This window comes from Cyanistes caeruleus, chromosome 3, assembly GCF_971803275.1.
Source record: "Cyanistes caeruleus chromosome 3, bCyaCae1.hap1.1, whole genome shotgun sequence".
Classification (NCBI taxonomy): domain Eukaryota; kingdom Metazoa; phylum Chordata; class Aves; order Passeriformes; family Paridae; genus Cyanistes; species Cyanistes caeruleus.
This window is the reverse complement of record NC_141703.1, coordinates 38,354,214-38,373,313: the sequence shown is the minus strand read 5'-3', so window position 1 is coordinate 38,373,313 and position 19,100 is coordinate 38,354,214. Positions and strand designations below refer to the sequence as shown.

At 36.9% G+C, this 19,100-nt stretch overlaps 1 protein-coding gene across 39 annotated transcripts in view; it reads right to left on the bottom strand.

Annotated features, from left to right (window-relative positions):
• NALCN (sodium leak channel, non-selective) overlaps nt 1-19,100 on the bottom strand; it is a 226,926-nt gene that overhangs the window by 96,646 nt on the left and 111,180 nt on the right. For all 39 annotated transcript variants that reach the window (XM_086880763.1, XM_086880771.1, XM_086880779.1 and 36 more), the window contains 3 exons: nt 11,727-11,858; nt 5,209-5,376; nt 394-585 (listed from right to left, as the gene is read on the bottom strand). In XM_086880763.1, coding sequence (XP_086736889.1) covers nt 394-585; nt 5,209-5,376; nt 11,727-11,858 — 492 coding nt within the window. The remainder of the gene's footprint in view (nt 1-393; nt 586-5,208; nt 5,377-11,726; nt 11,859-19,100) is intronic.

Below are 19,100 nucleotides of genomic sequence, written 5' to 3'. Positions count from 1 at the left end.
GAGCTGAGGGCTGGCTGAGCATCAGTCAACATACACTCAGCAAAGGCATTGTGAGACACTGATTTTGTATATTCTAATTATTTTATCATTATTGTCTCCCATTCCTGTCCTACCAAATTTCTTCATCTCAGACTGCAAATTTTGCTTTTTTTCCCCCGCACTTCTCTCCTCTATCCCACTGAAGGGGGAGGATTGTGGCTGTGTAATGTTTAGATCTACTTGCCAGATTAAACCCCAACAGAATCATAGAATTATTAGGATGGAAAGGACCTTTAAGATCACTAGGTCAAATCATTTACCAAACACTGTCAAATCTGAAATCAATGGCAAGAAAATATCCATAATAAGAAAACAGTGACAAGCAAATGAGTAATCAGTGCTGTTTATACTTGCCCTTGGAAAGGTTGTAAATCTATCCAGTTCTTCCACAAAGCAAAACATCTGTAAACTGATTGCTGACATTACGATCAAAAGGCTGGCAGTAAACACTACCAAACTCCCAAGTTTTTTTCCTGGTCCAAATATCTTATACACAAAATCTTCCAATGCAGGAGAAATCTTTATAAGCCGAACTACTCTAAGAACCTGCAAAGAAAGAGAAGAATGCAACTGTATCAATTATTCAATTATTGCATTAATAAAAAACTTTCAAAATATTGGACATTCATGGCCAAAAAAGGACCTGCAGCCTTGCAGACCAATAAACATCAAGTTGCCACCACTTGTAATAGATGGACAAGTTGTGTGTCAGGTTAAAACCACAAAACCAGGAGCATAAGCAGTGTTGAGGCTTACAGGAATGGGATGATAGTACAGGCAAGGGACAGCCCAAATTCCCCAAGGCTGTAGTCAGCTCACCAGTCCTGAAGAGTCATTTGAGAAATGCAATTGAGTGAAGCCAGTTTTGGGGTAACAAAGGGAACAAAGACATAAACAAAACACATCACAGATATCAAATATGAATGTAATGTGGAATCAGAGACCAAAGGAGGTTTATAGTGTGTTACCAAACATAAGAATGCCTTCAGGTAGGAGTTAAAGCACATCAGCCTAGATTTAGCTACAGAGAATCTACTGAAGTGCTAGGTAAATGGATCCCATTTGATTATCATCCCTGTTAAAATTTCATTCATATACTAAATGGACAGGGTTCTGGAAAGTCTTTGATGAAAGCTCTGCCTTGAGCAGCAGGCTCAGTGATATGGCCTTGAAAAGCCACTTCCAACTTAGATTTCTCTGATTTTATGATTTTTTTTTACCAGATTACATATTCACACAAAGAACTGCCAAGTCTTTTTCCACAGATCATCTCTCTGTTTCAGTGACCTGAAGCAAAATTGTTTGGCATTACGTACCAAATAACCTAGCAAATTTGGCAATGAACATATTTTGCTATTTCATATATAATATAATATAATATAATAAATATAATAAATATAATATAATATAATATAATATAATATAATATAATATAATATAATATAATATAATATAATATAATATAATATAATATAATATGATATAATATAATATAATATAATATAATATAATATAATATAATATAATATGTTTCTCAATATCTGAGAAACTCAGTATCTCACAATAGCACTGTTTGCCCCTGACATATTTGACACCTCTCAGTACTGGCAGCAAAACTTTGATCTTGTGTGGGACTCCTGACCCATCCACTGCTGAGTCTACTTTGAAAGAGCTGCTGACAGCTTTGATTCTCTTATTTCTGCATTGATGTTGACACAGTGACATGAACGTCAGTATCAACAAGAGTCAGTGGCAGCCACAGCAGTTGCTGAAGACAACGGACAGCAGCATATGGGGCAACTGAGATTCTGCAGTTCTTAGGAAGAAAAAGGCTCTCTATTCCAAGGTGTCACCTGGATTTCCACAGGAATCATACTGAAACTGAAAGGTAGGAATTACACTGCAATTATTGCCTGACCTTATGTACAAGTCAAATACAATTACTATGCTGTTTTTGGAAAGAAAATAAGTATCACAGAAGCTGTTCATAGAATGAGTTCACTGTGCCCTGTAGTTTGCTAATAATGCACACCTTTCGATTTCACATGAAGCTCAAGTCCCTACCCATTTGTAAGCTATGCAGAATATGCTTGCCATCTAGATTTAACCACCAAAGGGGAGGAAGAAAGAGTCAGCTCAAGAGAGGAACTTATTCCAAACATACCAGAGCCCTTACGTGAGATGGGATAAGCATCAACTGTCTTCAGTGGCAAACAAGGGTCCTAGATTCAGAGGTTACACTAGACAGCTTAACTTTCACGACATTACCACAAGGTGAGGTAAAGCCAGTGCTTTCATATTGGTATCAAGACTACGTTACATATATCTGAATACATGAAACTGGCTACCAAGGCAGACAGTGAGATGAGGGAGATTTCCAAGTACTATTAAAATGTAAACTTGGTGCCTTCTTACTTAGAAGATTTACTCATGGTATAAATGTTAGCTCTGCTCCCATCAATACTAGTTTCAACACAGACCCCAGTGGGGAGATTTCATGCTAGTTGGTATTCTGAGTGGTGTTTTAGATTAACTCAATTATCTGCCTTACTTTTTTCCTCTTTCTTTGGGGAACTTTAATTGACCTTTAAGCAACACACTAATCTTATTGATACTATTTGGTTTCTTCATTTATTTTCATTAGGTAACAAATTGAATCTAGCATAAGTACACTCTAATGAATTTATGCATTTTGTGTAATTGGATTGCAAATTGTATTAAATTTAGGAGCTGTAGAAGATGCACTATTTGGATTAAATATAAAAATACATTAAAAACAAATCAAAATGAATAATACAAAAAAGGAACCACAGCTTTGTTACAAATAATGGCTGTATCTCCTGCATGGGATGATAATTATTTAGAAAATGACTCAGCAGCATTTTCCCCAGGAATACAATACCATCTCTTCAGCCCAGTATAGGTTAAATTGTGTTTAAATCTCTCCCTTTTATGCTGGTTCATTTCACATCTCTGCAAAATCTGTCATTTCTTCACTAATTTTATGTCTTACAGACATATCTATGTAACAGTCCTTTGCTGTAGTCTTCCACAGAGGGCTTTGCAAAGTGTCTTGAACGAATGTGCAGTGAATGCAAGGAAGATAGGTGGGAGGGTGGACAGTAGCCAATGTAGTAAAGACTGAGTGATGTGTTGGCAAAGGGTAATGATATAGACCAATGAATAATGCAAACTGAAATGTATGCAAGGAGGACTAGACAAGCCAAACAATAATTCTTGCTTGCTATCCTGCAATGTGTCAAGAAGGACTTCTGTCTTCAGTAATCTGTTTTGTTGGCTGACAAGGAACACATTTATCCTGTCATCATGAATACCTAAATGTCTGGATATCTGCCTAACATTAAAAAGTATTCATGTGAAAAAGACTTTTTGACCTTGCTTGACTTGTAAATGTGTTATCTAGCTTGCCCAGAACTTAACTGTGAAGGAATATGGTGTGTGCCTTACATGCTGACATCAAAGGTATTCTGCAACCTTCCAATCATTCGCCTACTAGGGAAATTGGATTGCAAAATACAACCCAAATCTTTCAGTGTAGCAGGTGTTTCTGCTTGTAAAACGTATGTCTTTCATGTATTTTGGAAAAAAAAAATCACATCTTGATATTTTCTGTAATAAAAGCCAGCACTGTGTAATTAAAATACCACCACCACCATCGCTCCACTAAACTAATTAAATACATTATAAAGGAAAGATTTATTATTTTAATACCAGCATCTGCCTACATTATAATTATACTTTCAATCCTATGAGTTAGTGACGATGTCATCCATTTAGTCCAACATTTATAGTTTATGCTGAAAATTCTTACAAAGAAACCACCAGTCATAAGTGGACTATGTCCTAATAAATATCAACCAATTATTAACTAAATTGCTGACTGCTTTAACTGAGAGCTCCCAGCTACACTCCCTGTGTGCTTTTGACACAAGAGTGAAATTGCATACTCCTGACTCTCATCCTTCCTTGCATCTTTGATGTATCATGCTGCATTGAGTAACAACATTCTACATATTTGGATGGCAAAATAAAAGCTGTAACGACTTAAAAGTCTTCAAATTATATCAAGTGAAAACAAAATATATTTTTTCATCCAGAAATCTTGAAGTTTGCAGAACCATTTAGAAAAAATACTGGATGACATTTGCAGAAATCTGAAAAGGCCATTATGTTTCAACCCACACTTGGGGAGACTGCTTCGCCCATGAAGTATTAATTTTCACAGTATTTGTCACTATAACTAATCATATTTATTGACAGGACACTGTCTGATGATTTATTATTTTCTCTTTTTGAGTTTTACTTATGCACATGTCAATCCATTGCTGAATAATGAGCAGATATAAAGGCTTTAATATATATTCTTAAAAAAATCCTTCAGCACTGTAGAATGTAACACATAATGAATCCCAGTGCTTTCTACCAAAACTCTGTTTTAGGGATCAGCCCTAAGCACTTGAAGGAGGATGAATGGGGAATTGGTTGGGCTGGCTGACAAGAAGAATCATAAGTCAGAATTAATCAGTCTTTTTTTGTCTCTCTTTCCTGCTCTTCACCCAAGTGAAAATGCAGGAAAAGCCTCAATAAACACACTTTCCCTCGAGTTAAGGAGTGGCTGAAGAGCTATAAAACCCAAGCCTAGGATGATTCTGGAGAAATTACTTCAGAAGACTCATGGTAACTTAGCTTAGCATGTGATTCCCACAGAGATAAAAACTTGGAGAAACAACAGCAAGTAAATTGAGGCCTCAGGGTGAGCAGTCAGGAAAGTGGAAGTGGGCACTACAGGAAGGTGATGTGAACAGCTGTGTAAAAGGCCAAGGCTCAGTGAAGAACAATGAACAAACAAACCAGAACTTACTGAACAATGCAGCTCAGATAAGAAATGGGAGTTACTGATAACAGAAAGGACTTCTCAGCAAGATTAGAAAGAATCCTATTTTTGTAAATCCACCCAATGAATATAACAAAAATATATTTAATATATTAAAATATATAACAAGAATATATTAAAACCAGAGATTTTTTATTTTAAAGTTATTTTCAAAATTAGTTAATACTGTGAGAAAATTGAAATTTGTGTGAAATGTGGATGGGTAACGTTTTAATTTGTTATATAGGGTAGAAAGTAAAAGTAGCTGATCATACCTGAAAATATGTAAATTGAGAGTGATAGAGGTCTGGATAAATATGGAGAGTGGTTCCGATTACAAGCAGCAACTCAAACTTGTGAAGAGATGAGCTGATGTATCCTGTGAAACCCAAACACCAGATCTTCAGAAGAGCTTCTAAATCAAACAGAACTGTAAAAGCAACCTAGACGAATATACAAAATAAGAAAGAGGCATTCAAAACACTGAGTTAAATTAGTTTTTATGTCATGATGTCTATGAGGGCTTTGTATGATAAAAATAAAGATCTTAATAATATTGATAAAAATATAATATTCATAAAAAGACACCATATTCTAAACAGAATGAACAATAAAAAACTACACTTCATAAAATTTTCTAGAGTCAACACAGACAGGTAGATTTCATGATTTGGAAAGCATGAAGTAATAAATCTATCCAGATGATCTTTCACTTTAAATACATATATAAAAAAGAAAATATGATTTATGTCTCTTTCAAAATATGAAGTTACACATATGAGATTTCTGAAGAACCTTAAGAGATCTAAGAAAGATATCAAAGTTTGAAATTTGCTACTTCAGTTTTCTAAAACATCCATAGATTGTTATGGATGTTTTAGAAAACTGAAGTAGCAAATTTCAATGATGACCAAAACAGGTAGAAAAGAGGTAATGTTTTTTAAGCATTAAACAATTAAACAAATTTAAAAAAAAACACACTAAAAAAAAATTTAAAAGGAAAGGAAATTCAAAGTTCAGTCCAGAATTAGTTAATTTTCATAATGATGAAAATTATGACATGGTGGACATGGTGGAAAGTTACAAGGGAAGAAATCTACTTGTAGAAAATGATTTTGGGGTTCTTCCAGAGGACTTCCTTGAAATATTTGCACAGTAAAATGCATAATGTTCAGTTTGAAAAAAACCAGAGGTGTGCATCTTTAAGATTCATTTTATCTTCTCTCACTACCAAAAATCCTCCTGGCTAGGCACACTTCCTCATGTGCCTTCTTAATTTACCACTGCATATACTCTGAGATGCTCTCTTCCACACTTTCCAACAGCCAGGATATGCAATGGAAATATTTTCTGTGACTCAGAAATGTTCTTCTCTGACCCTTTACACAAGCTGAGGCTTAAAAGACAGACACTAAAGTAACATCAGGTCACATCTAAATACAACTAATGCTTTCAAAGTGAAGTACAAATAAAGAAAATGCAGCTTACATCTCCTTTGAAGACAAACATTATTAGTCTGTTAAGATGGAGACAGACTAATTAACTGTGGGCCATGAGGTCTACTGAAATTTGCAGGGGATAAAAAAGTTAGAGACTAAGATTTTAATCCTGACCCTGACAATGAAAATCTCTGGGATGCTGCCTTAAGTATTTACGTTATTTAAAATCTAAACTCTACAGTCCATCAAAAATATATTTATCAACATGAAAGAGAGAGGTGAGATAGCTATATAGAATTTTATGTATTTTATGTGTACAGGACTGTCACAAGCAGGACTGGAGATGGAAATTAAACACTTAAGTTTATGCCATTTATTTATTCCCCTAGTCCACACAGCTATTTACAAGCAGTGCTACTAGCTATACTATATGACTTCCTCAAGGCATGTAAAATAGTTATCAAGCTTCAAATGTCCGCAGAATGATTAAATTGAATCAAAATGCTTTATAGCACTCAAAAAAATCTCTTCAGGAGATTTTCCTTTTCTTTGGAAAGAAAGACTACTAAGAAACATTTGTGTGCTTTCATTCACAGACAGTGAAGGGGCACATTTATGCCCTTATCCTCAAATGGATCTGGCCAGTTTTTCAACCTGTGTTCTGGGATCTCAAAGGGCTCCAGGAAAACAATGAGCCAGGTTTGAAGAGACCACTCCTTTACATGAAAATGTCTAAGACACAAGGAAGATGTTGTAGCAGAAAAAAAATCTTAGAAGTAAAGCTCACTTTTAATGACACAACAGCTAACTGAGTCCTAAAAGAAGAAGGGCATTGAATTAGGCAAAATGGAACAGTGGTTAGAAAGCAGCTGGGATTCAACTCAGAGCAGGTGGAATAACAATGGCATTTAAATACACACATACACACTTCAGAGCACATAGGCTTCCTATTAGAACAAGACTAACAAATATGATGTTAAGTGTATTTTAATTTATTCTAAAAATGTGTGGGCAGGATCATTTGCATTTCACATACTTGTCAAATGAATTCAAACCACTGGCACTTCAAAATGTATCAAATGGTTTGCATAACATCTGATTACATTTATACACCTGTCTTCCTGCTGACAGAGCTTGTATTTTTTTCCTTCCTTGTAATTAATTACAGGAGAAGATTCAGAATATCTGACTTGAACTTTTTGTTAGGTGTGAAATGCAATACAATTTTATAGTTTCATGAGTCTTTTTTAAAGTTGGAAAAATTCCTTTCATTGCTGTAAAGACAAGGCAAAAGCAAACTCACACAAGAAGCCAGAGCAGAAAAAAAAGGTGTAACACATAAGCAATTGCCAAGCAGCCACCCTCCACTACGTTGCCAATTCTGCTTTGGGGAGGCCAAAGAGGAGCTAACAGGAATGGGCCATTTCCCTGATATTCATGTCCATTTTGGCCACCTGGAAAGTTTATAGCACCTTCATCAACATTAACTTTTCCAAGTAGCCACTCAACATTTTTTTTGGCAGAGGCAAAGCTCACTATCAGTCAGTATTCAACACTGACATTTTTTTTAATTTTGTAACTGTGTCCTACTTAAAAGGTTTTCAAGCTGTCAGGAAAGGTAAGAATTCTTCCAAGGAGGATCAGTGCGATTAAGGGAACAGACCTCTAGCATTTCCCTCACTACCCGATTTGACACAGCATTCAGTCCTTCCCTCATCCAGGACAAGGCAAAGGCTACTCAAAGGCAGCAGTGCAAGAGGACAGGTTACAAAAGGAATCTAGGAGAAACTATATAGGAGCATCTGGTTTTGAACTCCAGTCTTCAGACAGTATTTGTAGGAACCGTACTCAAATAAGACTGTAGCTAGTCTGTAACATGTTATAATGGAAGACCCATGTAAAAACAAACATCCATCACTATTCTGTCTAGGTATTGAGCACTTAAAGTCAGCATCCTCATTAAAAATTACCAAAGTGTGTTTGAAGCTCTCCTCTTTCCAGGATACTGTGCTGGGGCTTTGAGTCATCCTGTTAAAATTCTGGTTTTGCTTAATATGCAGAACTGATGCGTACAAGTTGAAATGCCTGTCAGAACCTCTTATTTACTACTGGGTATACAAAATTATGCAAACAATGGGATCTGGGTATAGATTAATTTCTTTTATCTTCTTGTTTAACCTTTGCTTTCGTGCGTTTGTCTTATCTTTCCAACAATGAAAACACATTTCATTTCTTGGTATGGGGCATCTCAATAAATTCATGTAGACTTGCCCACTGAATTTAAGCAGATGTATTTCTACAATTCTTGGCCACTACAATGTGTGATACATAGAATAGACCAAGTGAGATATTTTATTAGACATGTTTTCTCCTAAAACAAGCAGCTTCCAAGATAACTTCTGGAAAATATATCAGAAAGCCAGATATGCTTGCTGTAGTCTATCTGGCTATTTCCTTTAGCAAAGTGAATCCTCACTGCTGTTGGCTGCTCAAGTCAGCTCCCACTGAAGTGAAAGCTTTCTGTAGCCTTCTCTAATGGAAAAGGCAGAGCAACACAAGTGCATCCTGCTCCAACTCATCCTCTTCACCGAGCAGACAAACACTGTTGAATAACCTGCATTGTTTGAGTAGTCTGCTTCTTCAAGGCTCTTAGAAATATTTCCTTTGTACACCCTTTGTGCTACAAAAAAGAAGTTCCACAACAACCAAACAGGAAATGACGCCAGCTTATCAATTTTTCCTCTCTCTCAGGATTTTTTTTTATTCTTCTGCTCTTCTGATACTTTGTTCCTTCTTCTATAACATACTAGGATTCTGTTTGATTTTTATAGTGCCTCTAGTAAAAGCATCACAGGATTAAAAAAAAAGAGAAACAAAACCAGGAAATCCAATTTATGGACATAAGAAATGCTTTGCAAATAAAAAAACCCATCTTTCTCTATCCCAGAATAATTCACCTCATATACTTGGAAATATAAAAAGATGAAAAAATGAGTTTTCTGACAACCTCTCCACTAAGAAATCAATTATCTAAGCTATGCAGAAAGAGAAAAATGTATTGTTAAGGAAAAGTGGACATTGCTTATAGGACAGAATTATAATTCACTAGTCTACATTATATACTCACCTTGAATAAACCCTGGCAAGTATTTCTACTGAAAAAAAATCTTCTGCAAACTTCATATTTGAAATAAATGTTGAAGAGATTGTTTCTAGCACTGATTAATAAAAGCATAATTATACTATATATTCAGAACCAAAATAGAAATAGGACATGCAACGTTCCCTATTTTGAATATAAATAGAATGAATGCTATTTTGTTAAGAATCCAGGCTCCACTTGCTGCATCCTGGGCACAAAGCAAAAATGTCTGCTGTGAAGAGTTCATGGCCTCAGGCTTTAATGCTGACTTAATTATTTGTTTCCAGCCAAGGATATTGTACTGGATTTGCCTGTGACAGAGTTAATTTTCTCCATCATAGTTTGTATGGTGCTATTTTGGATTTGTGCTGGAAACAGTGTTGGTAACACGCGGTTGTTTCAGCTGTTGCTGAGCAGTGCTTGCACAGAGTCAAGGCTTTTTCTGCCTCTCACCCCACCAGTGATCAGGCTGGGGGTGCCCAAGGAGTTGGGAGGGGGAAGCAGCAGGATAGATGATCCCAACTGAACACAAGGATATCCTATGCCACAGGATATTTTGCCAAGCATATAAGGCTAGAGGAAGCAGAAGGAAGGGGGGTGATATTTAAAGCGACACTGTTTGTCTTCCCAAGTTACTGTTGTATGGCTGATGGAGCCTGGCTTTCCTGGAGACAGTTTCCCTGTCTATGGGAAGTGGTGAATTAATCCCTTGCTTTGCTTGTGTGCATGACTTTTGCTTTACCTATTAAATTGCTTTTACCTCAGCCCATGAGTTATGTCACTTTTGTTCTGACCATTCTCTGCCCCATCCCACTGAGGGAGAGTAAACAACAGAATGCATGGGGCTGAGCTGCTGGCTGGGGTTAAACCATCATGGAGATTAAAATGAGTTTCCCTGTCCTCAATTCTGCTCTAAGATCTGTGGAGCATTTTATATGAGAACCCAGCATTTGCTGGTTTTATTCCAATGTCTTATTTTCATGATAATAATTTTAATGTTCATGTTGTTCTTCAAATAGTCTTAGAAGTTGAGATAAAATAAGACAACACATTTCATAATTATTCTTGTAATTGCTGCTCACAACAACATTGACTCAATATTCATACAAAATACAGCAATCCCCAGCAGCATGAGAGACAATGAAGAATGATGCAGCATTGCTGTCTATAATCTGCACTTTTTTTAAAAGTTTGGACTCTGGTGCTGTTTTTAACAAGTTTTTTTCTCTCATTTCTGTCCCAGAACCAGTGAACTCCCAACTTCATATAATTTTAAGAGATCAAATACAAATTCTAAAACTAAGATAAAAAATACGTACCAACTTAACCTTCCTTAAAAAAAGGAGATTCATAAAGCATTGTACTGTTGTGGACTAAAGGGTTTAAAGTTGGGCATGTGAGTCTGAATATCAGATATATTTAGACATAGAAAACAACACAACAACCAAAACCAGAGAAACAACCAGGAACATTCTTCTGTCATTCATTCTAGTCTAAGAATGACCTCTCTGGCTCCAAAGGACTGTGTAACTATTGAAGCCAGGGAAACTGCAGTAAGCATAAAGTAGAAATGTGCCCAGTCCAGGCAAGGTTCTAGGATCTCTAGTGCATGCTCTACAGTAGGATCCTTGCCCAGCTAATGACTCAAGCAGGCTCCTGTCAGAATGTCACTTGTGCCTCCAATTCACTAGTGCAGGAGCACAGACTCCTTCTTTACACAATTCATGACTGCATAAATTTTTTTTTTTTGTGGTGTGTTCTTGCAATTGCTGAAGCCAGACAGTTTGTAACACTATTTTGGTTATGCTTATGGTTCTTCTGTCAGCTAAGTATATATACAAAATAAAGATGATTTTGGAATAAGTTCTCTATCATAATTTTTAAATGCAACGTTTTGTCATCTTCTTAAAGTTATATTCTTCTGGATGTTACACTTCTGACAGAGAAAGAAAGCAACTCAGCAGCCATGCAGTTGTTATACTTATGCCTCAGCTCATGACCACTAACATTTTGTTTAAGGAAATTACCTTTCAAAATGTTGTAAGATAGGGCTGTCAGCCATTGTCAGGCAGAGGAAGTTGAACAAGTTAGCAAAGTATTCTTAGAATGCTTAAGGGAATAAAAAATTACACACTAAAATGTTCTTGACAGTCACATTTTTTACTTCAGCTTCTCTTGAAAATTACCCAGATAGTTGTATCAGCATACTCACCTCAGCAAGGTAAAATTCATCATATTGTCTCTTGAAATTTTCTCCTTTATAGTAGTTGCTAGCAGCAACAATCACATCGACAGCAACCATGCTTAGTATGAACATATGAAACACAGATGACCTCATCATTTTCTACAAAAGAAAAAGAAAATTTTATCATCAAAAGGAGTCAAACTATGTGCATTTTAAAATCCTATTACTTTGTCAAAACACAATCAACTATAATACCATGTTATTCTAAAGCTTCTTCATATGATTCTAATTTATTACTCTTTAAAATATGTTTTAATATATTGCTTCAATGGGTTTGCATGTGCAGGTTTTGAGATTTTCTTTTTTTACTTTTTAGTTTTTATTTGCCAATTGACTTCTTACTGAAGTTTTACAATTTAATATGATATCCATTACTTTAGTATATTTTAAAGTATAAAGAGCACATCTATCTAGTCATTTGGTCTTGTTTAATACTCCTGCATTATGATTTATTCATTAAAATCTCAATGACTTATTGTTCAGGAAAAAGTTATATAATTTCTATCTTGTGTACTGCTATTTTCAAGAAACACATATTTTATGGTATTCACTTGATGTCAAACTATTGCCCAAATGAATTAAACACATCTACATACAGTAGATATACACATCTGGGCCTATGAGCTATGAAGGACTCACAGATAATTCTTGTATCTGTGTACTTAATGCTTTACGTCACTGCTGATGCAGCCACACAGGAAAGAGAAAAAGAGGCACAGAGCACCATCCAGGAGTTTACATCTGTGAGGTGCCAAAACATTACTGATGAGACACATAAGATGTATGCAGAAGTTCAAAGAAGTAACTTCTAAGCCCCTCCAAAAAGACCATGAATTACCTTGAAAACTTAACCACTTCCCTCACTGGGTCAGCCACAGTAGAAATTTGTCAAACACACAGAACATACTGTTATTTTACATTAAAAAGTCTTTGAATGAATGGTCATTAATATTGATATTGTTTTACAAATTTCCACAAGTAATACAGTTCAGGTCTTTAATATGAGTAAGTTATGTACCATTATGGTTCCTTGTCTTTGTGTGTAAGCTGCACTTATAGTGGAAAAGACCATTTTTATTTGTTCCTGAGTTTATATGTAAAAGTGCCTAAAAAATTTCAGGAAAAATAGAACTCAAAATTTAGAACTCTGCCTCCTTTCATCTTTCCCCTAACGATTCTGTGTACATGTACTGGTTTATGTTCACATAATCACATAATTATTTATATTGGAAGGGACTTTATATGATCTAGTTTGGCACTGCCTGCTTAAGCAGAGTCAGCTAGAGCAGGTATTTTGGAATTTTGTTCAGTCAGAGTTTGAGTATCTTGACAGATGAAGGCTTTGCAACCTGTCTCTGCAACCTGTTCCACTGTCTGACCACCTTCACAGTGGAAGAGTATTTTGTTTTGTTCAGCTGTTCATCATGGCTCCAGACTTTCTCCTAAAACTCAGGGGCTTGAGATTCCTGAAGGTCAGTCTTACCTATCAAGATGGGTGAAAAAGGCCTCAACCATTTCTATGTCATTGCCTTGCCTTGTAAGGTCTCCTAATCCTTTCAACAGCAGACACACATTTTTCTAGTCTTTCTTTTGCTTCTCTTACATATGTAGAAGCCCTTCTTGTTGCCTTCCATGTTGTGGCATGGAAGATTCAGTCCTATACCTCAGCTCTCAGGTAGGTATTTGTATTCCTCCTGGGCCACTTGGCTCTAATACCATCTTTTGTATGCTTCCTTTTCAATTCTGAGTTTTGTCCAGAGCTACTGGTTCAATTATGTGGACCTCCTGCCACATTTGTTTTATTTCCTGCTCTTGGAAGGAGACCATTTTTAAACTTGAAGAAGGAAGATCCTTGAAAATCAATCAGTTCTTCTGGAACCTTTAATCTCTAGGACTGTATACTGTGGGATTCTTCCAAGCAGACACCTGAACATGAAAAAGTCTGAACACCAGGGTTGTGGTGCCATCTTTAGGCTTTGTTCCTCCCTGAACTCCACATTCTCATGGTCATTGCAAAAGAGAATGCTCCTGAATCTCACAACCTGACCAATTTCTCCTTCCTGGCAAGTATGAGGTCCCTTCAGAAATTCTGATCTCATCAGTATATGTTTTAGGAAGTTGCCACCACTGCAGTGCAGAAACTTGGACTGTTTCCTGCTGTATTGTCCTTCTAGCAGAGTAGTTACACTGCCCTAGGAGAACTGAGACTTGTGAATGTGAAACTCATAGAATCATGGAATGGTTTAGGTTGAAAGGAATCTCAAAGATTATCTGCTTCAGAAGTATGCAAAATTTAAGGAACACACATTTTTACATTTGTAAGATATATTGACATTTTAGAAAATTCATATGTATCGTTGTAAAATACTGTCTCAGTCTTTAACAAGCTGAGATTGTTATATTCATGAATTGTCAGCATTAACATTTTATGTTTAACCCTACCTGAAGCTCAGTCTTAACCAAGCTATTCTTCATACAGGGTTGTCATGTGTTTCTTTTTTGATGAAATTAGTACATAATATGGGATGTATGGGAGGCTGCAAAGACTAGTACTTGCTCAGCTTTTAGCAAAGCCTCATGCCTGCCTACTGAAGAATTCATCCCCTCTTCAATTCCACTGGAATTTAAGACAGCTTGCTTGAAATTGAAGCTGAATGGAGACTAAGGACAGACATATTTACAAGCATACAAGCTGATAGAATTGCCTCTTGTCTCTTAATATCTGGACTTTTTTAGCATTGCAGACAGAAGACAGCTCAAACCCTTCTCAAGCAAGCTGGCTTTCTTTTGACCCTAGTGACATAAAATGGTTGTATATTCTATTCTAGAAAGAGAGGTTCAGGAGATAAACCTTACATTCAGAAATTTACAGAATAAGCAGGGCTTAATAATACCTAAAGGACATGTAATTCACCAAAACAGTGGCTAAATAAGGTCTTGCTTTTTAATCCACAACTCAAGCTATAAGAATACAATAATTAAAGGTAGGGCTACTGGCATCAATCATGTTTTTGAAGGCAACATGAAGGCAACAAAATGGTGTGATTCAAAACAGGTGTCATTCTATCCTTTATATTTCCATTTCACACAAATTCTAACCAGATAGTCTCTCTGCATATTTTACACTGTATTTTTAATGGTGTTAAAATTTCCATCATAATAATGAAGTGTTCTGTCTCAATTGTGAAAGTACTTGCTAAAAGAAACTATTAAGTGAGGTTGCAAAAGGCACTTTTATCTCCTTTCACAGGGAAGCAGATAGGATATATTAGGAAAAGTAAAAATGCATAAACTGTCTTGATATGCATATACATATATGCATACTTTGTCACCTAGTCTGTACCTTTGGGCACTGGCGATTTAGGAATGCTACTCCTCAGTTTAGTGCTCCAAACCACACTGCCACTTGCTCACTCCCCCTGTCCCCCTCCCCTGCTGGTGGCTGAAGAGGAGAATTGAAGGCATACAAGGTAAAGATTGCGAACCAAGGACGATTTACTGGAGATGGCAATGAGATAAGAAAGTGAATAGTTACAGCAACAGTATTAATAACAAGCATACAAGAGAGAGGTGAATGAATCATATGCAAAATGTTCAGAAACAGAATTACCTGAGCACTCCCCCTGCCACTCCCTCCCGAAGGAGACTCCTTCTCATTGCAAGAGACTCCTTCCCCCCTGGCCCCAGCAATGGCATGAGGTGGTACAGAATAATCTCCAGGTTCTAGTCATGTCCTGTTCTGGCCACTGCAGACTAATCTTGTCCTGGCCAGAACCAGAACAGTCATAAAAAGATTTTGCAGTGGCATATTTAATCCTGGAAGACAAATAGGAATAACAGAAATAATATCCTAATCATAGTTTGGTTCATAGAATCACAGAATGCTTAAAGTTGGAAAAGACTGAAGACCATCAAGTCTAACCTAGCACCACCACCACCACCATGTTCACTGTTATACTGTGTCCTCAAGTGACATAGCCATATGTTTTCTTAAAATTCCAGGGATGGTGACTCCACCACTTTCCTGGGCAGTCTATTCCAATGTTTGACCACCCTTTCCATCAAGAAATTTCTTCTAGTATCTAGTTTAGACCTCCCATGGTGCAACTTGAAGCCATTTCTTCTCATCCTGTCACTTGTAACCTGCAGGAAGAGACTGACCCCCATCTTACTAAAACCTCCTTATAAGTAGTTAAAGAGGTCCTCCTCAAACCTCCTGCTCTCCAGGCTAAACATCCCCAGCTCCTCCCTGTAAGACTTCTGCTCCAGCCCATTTACCAGGGTCCTTGCCCTTCTCTGGACTCTCTGCAGCACCATTTATTTTTCAGTAAGATTCAATAAAGCTTGTTATCAAGGTCACCTTCTCAATTAAACTGAAAGGAGACTATTTAGCTAATAGAAAGTATTACCCTGGCATAACGTGATTCAACATAAAGATAATAAGGAAGGAGGCTCACACAGGATGCAAGCCAGGCACAGGCAATGTGAAGGCAGGAACAGCTGGCTGAGGCAACAAATTAAGATAGCTGTGGGGAGGAACAATAAAAGCACCTAGGTGCTGGCAGAGAGACAGAGAGCACACAAGGCCAGCAAGGTAGAGGTATCTGAGCAAATACCTCCACCGCACACACAGCTAAAATGCTATGCTGAGGAGATTAAAAAAAATAAAAAAAATCGTTATTTTTAAATCCCAGGACTGGCCAGTTCACGGGGGTAAGATTGGTATCTGTGTTTCTTGATTTTCTTTTACGTCATGTCAGAATCTAGCTGCTCACTTGTCACGAATGCTGGGCATGATAAGCAGCTTTGCTGTTGGCCTCAGACAGACTGCTGTATCTTTAGGAGATCAATCACAGTACTCTCACCCACACACCTACTGTGCCCAGCTTTCTCCCTACTCTAATCTGCCTTAGTTTGTTTTTTCCGCATCACAGAATTTTAATTTGTATTTGCACCCTTACAACAGTTCAGACACACCTCTGCTGCTATGTTTGACCATGAGAATCCACTGTCTCTTTATGTATTTCTGTATTTGGAATGAGGCCTAAATGAAAGCTGAATTTAGTCCACAGCTCTTGCCCAAGCCCTGAAAGTCATTTTGGATCATCGGATCAGCAGTGTATCATTTGGATTACAGCCCTTTTCAGAGCACATAGGCATGGAAAATTTTCCATGCAAACTTGAAAGAGGAGATATAATGCCAATTTTTGTTCTTGTTTAATTTACTGACCTTTTTTTAGCCCTTGGATGTATGTTTCCTAAGCTGTGTAGGAATGAGATGAAAGAAATGTTCTGATGCTGCTGTCAGCTAGATACATGGTAAATTGTATCTAATATTAAATTGGATTTAAGATTAGCTGTGTTGAAGAAGTCTCAAGTGAAAGGCCCTGCTGCTGCCATCAATCAACTACAACAGCGATGAATTTCTTACATTTGTTATGAATTACCTATAATGCTGCCATCTGACTTTATGCAGGATGCTAATTCTCAGTGTCCAGGACACTGAAGAACCTGTATGGCACCGTGCATAGAGATGCAGTGCCCCTAAAAACCAGTACATGGCAAACTGTTAATCATCCAAATTCTTTCATTGTTTGGAAACACAAAAAGGAGCCAAGGATTTGTTTTGTGCTTAGATGGGAATTTCATAAATGCAAAAAAGACTTAGATACTACTAATTTCTTTAACATTAGGGATATGCTTGGTGCAGCTGACGAACTCTGAATGAAAAACTGTATGAAATATCCCAGATTGACCCAAAACTCAAGTAATGACACTGCAATTGCTGACAGGTAGAGACTACCTGGCTCACTTAGTCTTACAGAGCATTACCATGCATGGCCTCAAGCAGTATTATGTCACTCTCATAGTATCAGAATGGGGTGCACTGCTTTAATACTCCTCCCACGTTCCTGCATGGCACAGGAAGGATGAGTGACATAAATTTGCCTTTGCCAGCTCACTGCCCTGGAGAATATCCACAGCAACTGCCACTTTGCACAGCCAGAGCCACAGACGCTGGCTCAGGAAAGCAGTGGTCCATGTGAAATGCAGTCACTAAGCAAACTGGAATTACTGAATATGAAACTACATTTTCCTAATGCTAGATTCCCTTTGGGGGCTTGATACGTGCATCAGGTCACTCTTTGTATCACCAAAAATCCTTCATATAGGATTTTTGTTTCAAGTCCATAATAGGTCTTATTTACCAAGCAAGATGGTACACTTTGCAAATTTGTAGCATCTGACAGACTTAAAAATGCAAGAACCCATGGGCCATATTACCCTGATATTACTAACTCAAAACTGACCCAGCTGATAATTAATATTATCATGTGAAACCTTGAAAAAGGTGTCCTCAAAGGGCTCAGTGGTTTCAGTTTAGAGCTACAGAAATTTAGACTGCATCTGATAATACTAACAGTCTTGGTGGTGGTCTAAGAAAAAAAAAAAAAAAAAGAACAAATAGTCTTGAAGAATAAAAAATTACCTACAAACACATCAAACTTATTAGTAATGAGAAAGACATAGTGAGGATCTGATATGTAGAAAAACTTTCCTTACTTTGGCTATTTAGTGTGTGAAAAGCTTCGAGTGCATAATTGTGAAACTGGCAGGGTAGCTCTTGAAAAGTACCAAACCAATTAATGAACAGTGTAAACATAATTTAACTAAAAGACTTTGGTAATCACTATATGGGTAAGCAGCTTCATTTTCACATTTTGATACTCTTAAATTATGCATTCATCAATCATAAAAATACAGTGGTATCTGTATTTATTTAGATTTTAAATAAACTTCAATACTTCATAAACCTTTAGAATCTCCTCCTCTGTGTCATAATGGAATGGCTCTGGCAAGGTTCTTACTTCCTTTTTGTCTTCATTGGCTTTTGCTATTTGCACAAGGAAGCTAGACCCTGATAAAAGATTCCAGCCAAGCTTCCAGCTATACCTGTTTAAAGACATTATACTGGCAACATGATCACTGTGGTTCAGTTTACACACATCATTATAAATAATAATGCTGTATGTTATTTGTACTCTTGTCTATACATTCCTACTGGAAGACCATCCTTTCTGGTAGTTAGATTTGATTTATTAAAGTTGTTTAGATGTGCACAAAAGAGTTGGGATGATAATTATTGAACAGCAACTGAAAAGCTTACATTTGTGCTAATCCAGCCTTTTTTAATTATGGGCCTGTTTGGAGCCATGATCCTTCCACTGCAGTGACACAAAGGCAAATGCAAGTCCCAGCTTATTTCCATTCACAGAATCACCTCGATGTGTGAAGATGCATTCTGGAACAGAACTGCAAATCTTATGGTACCATTTCACT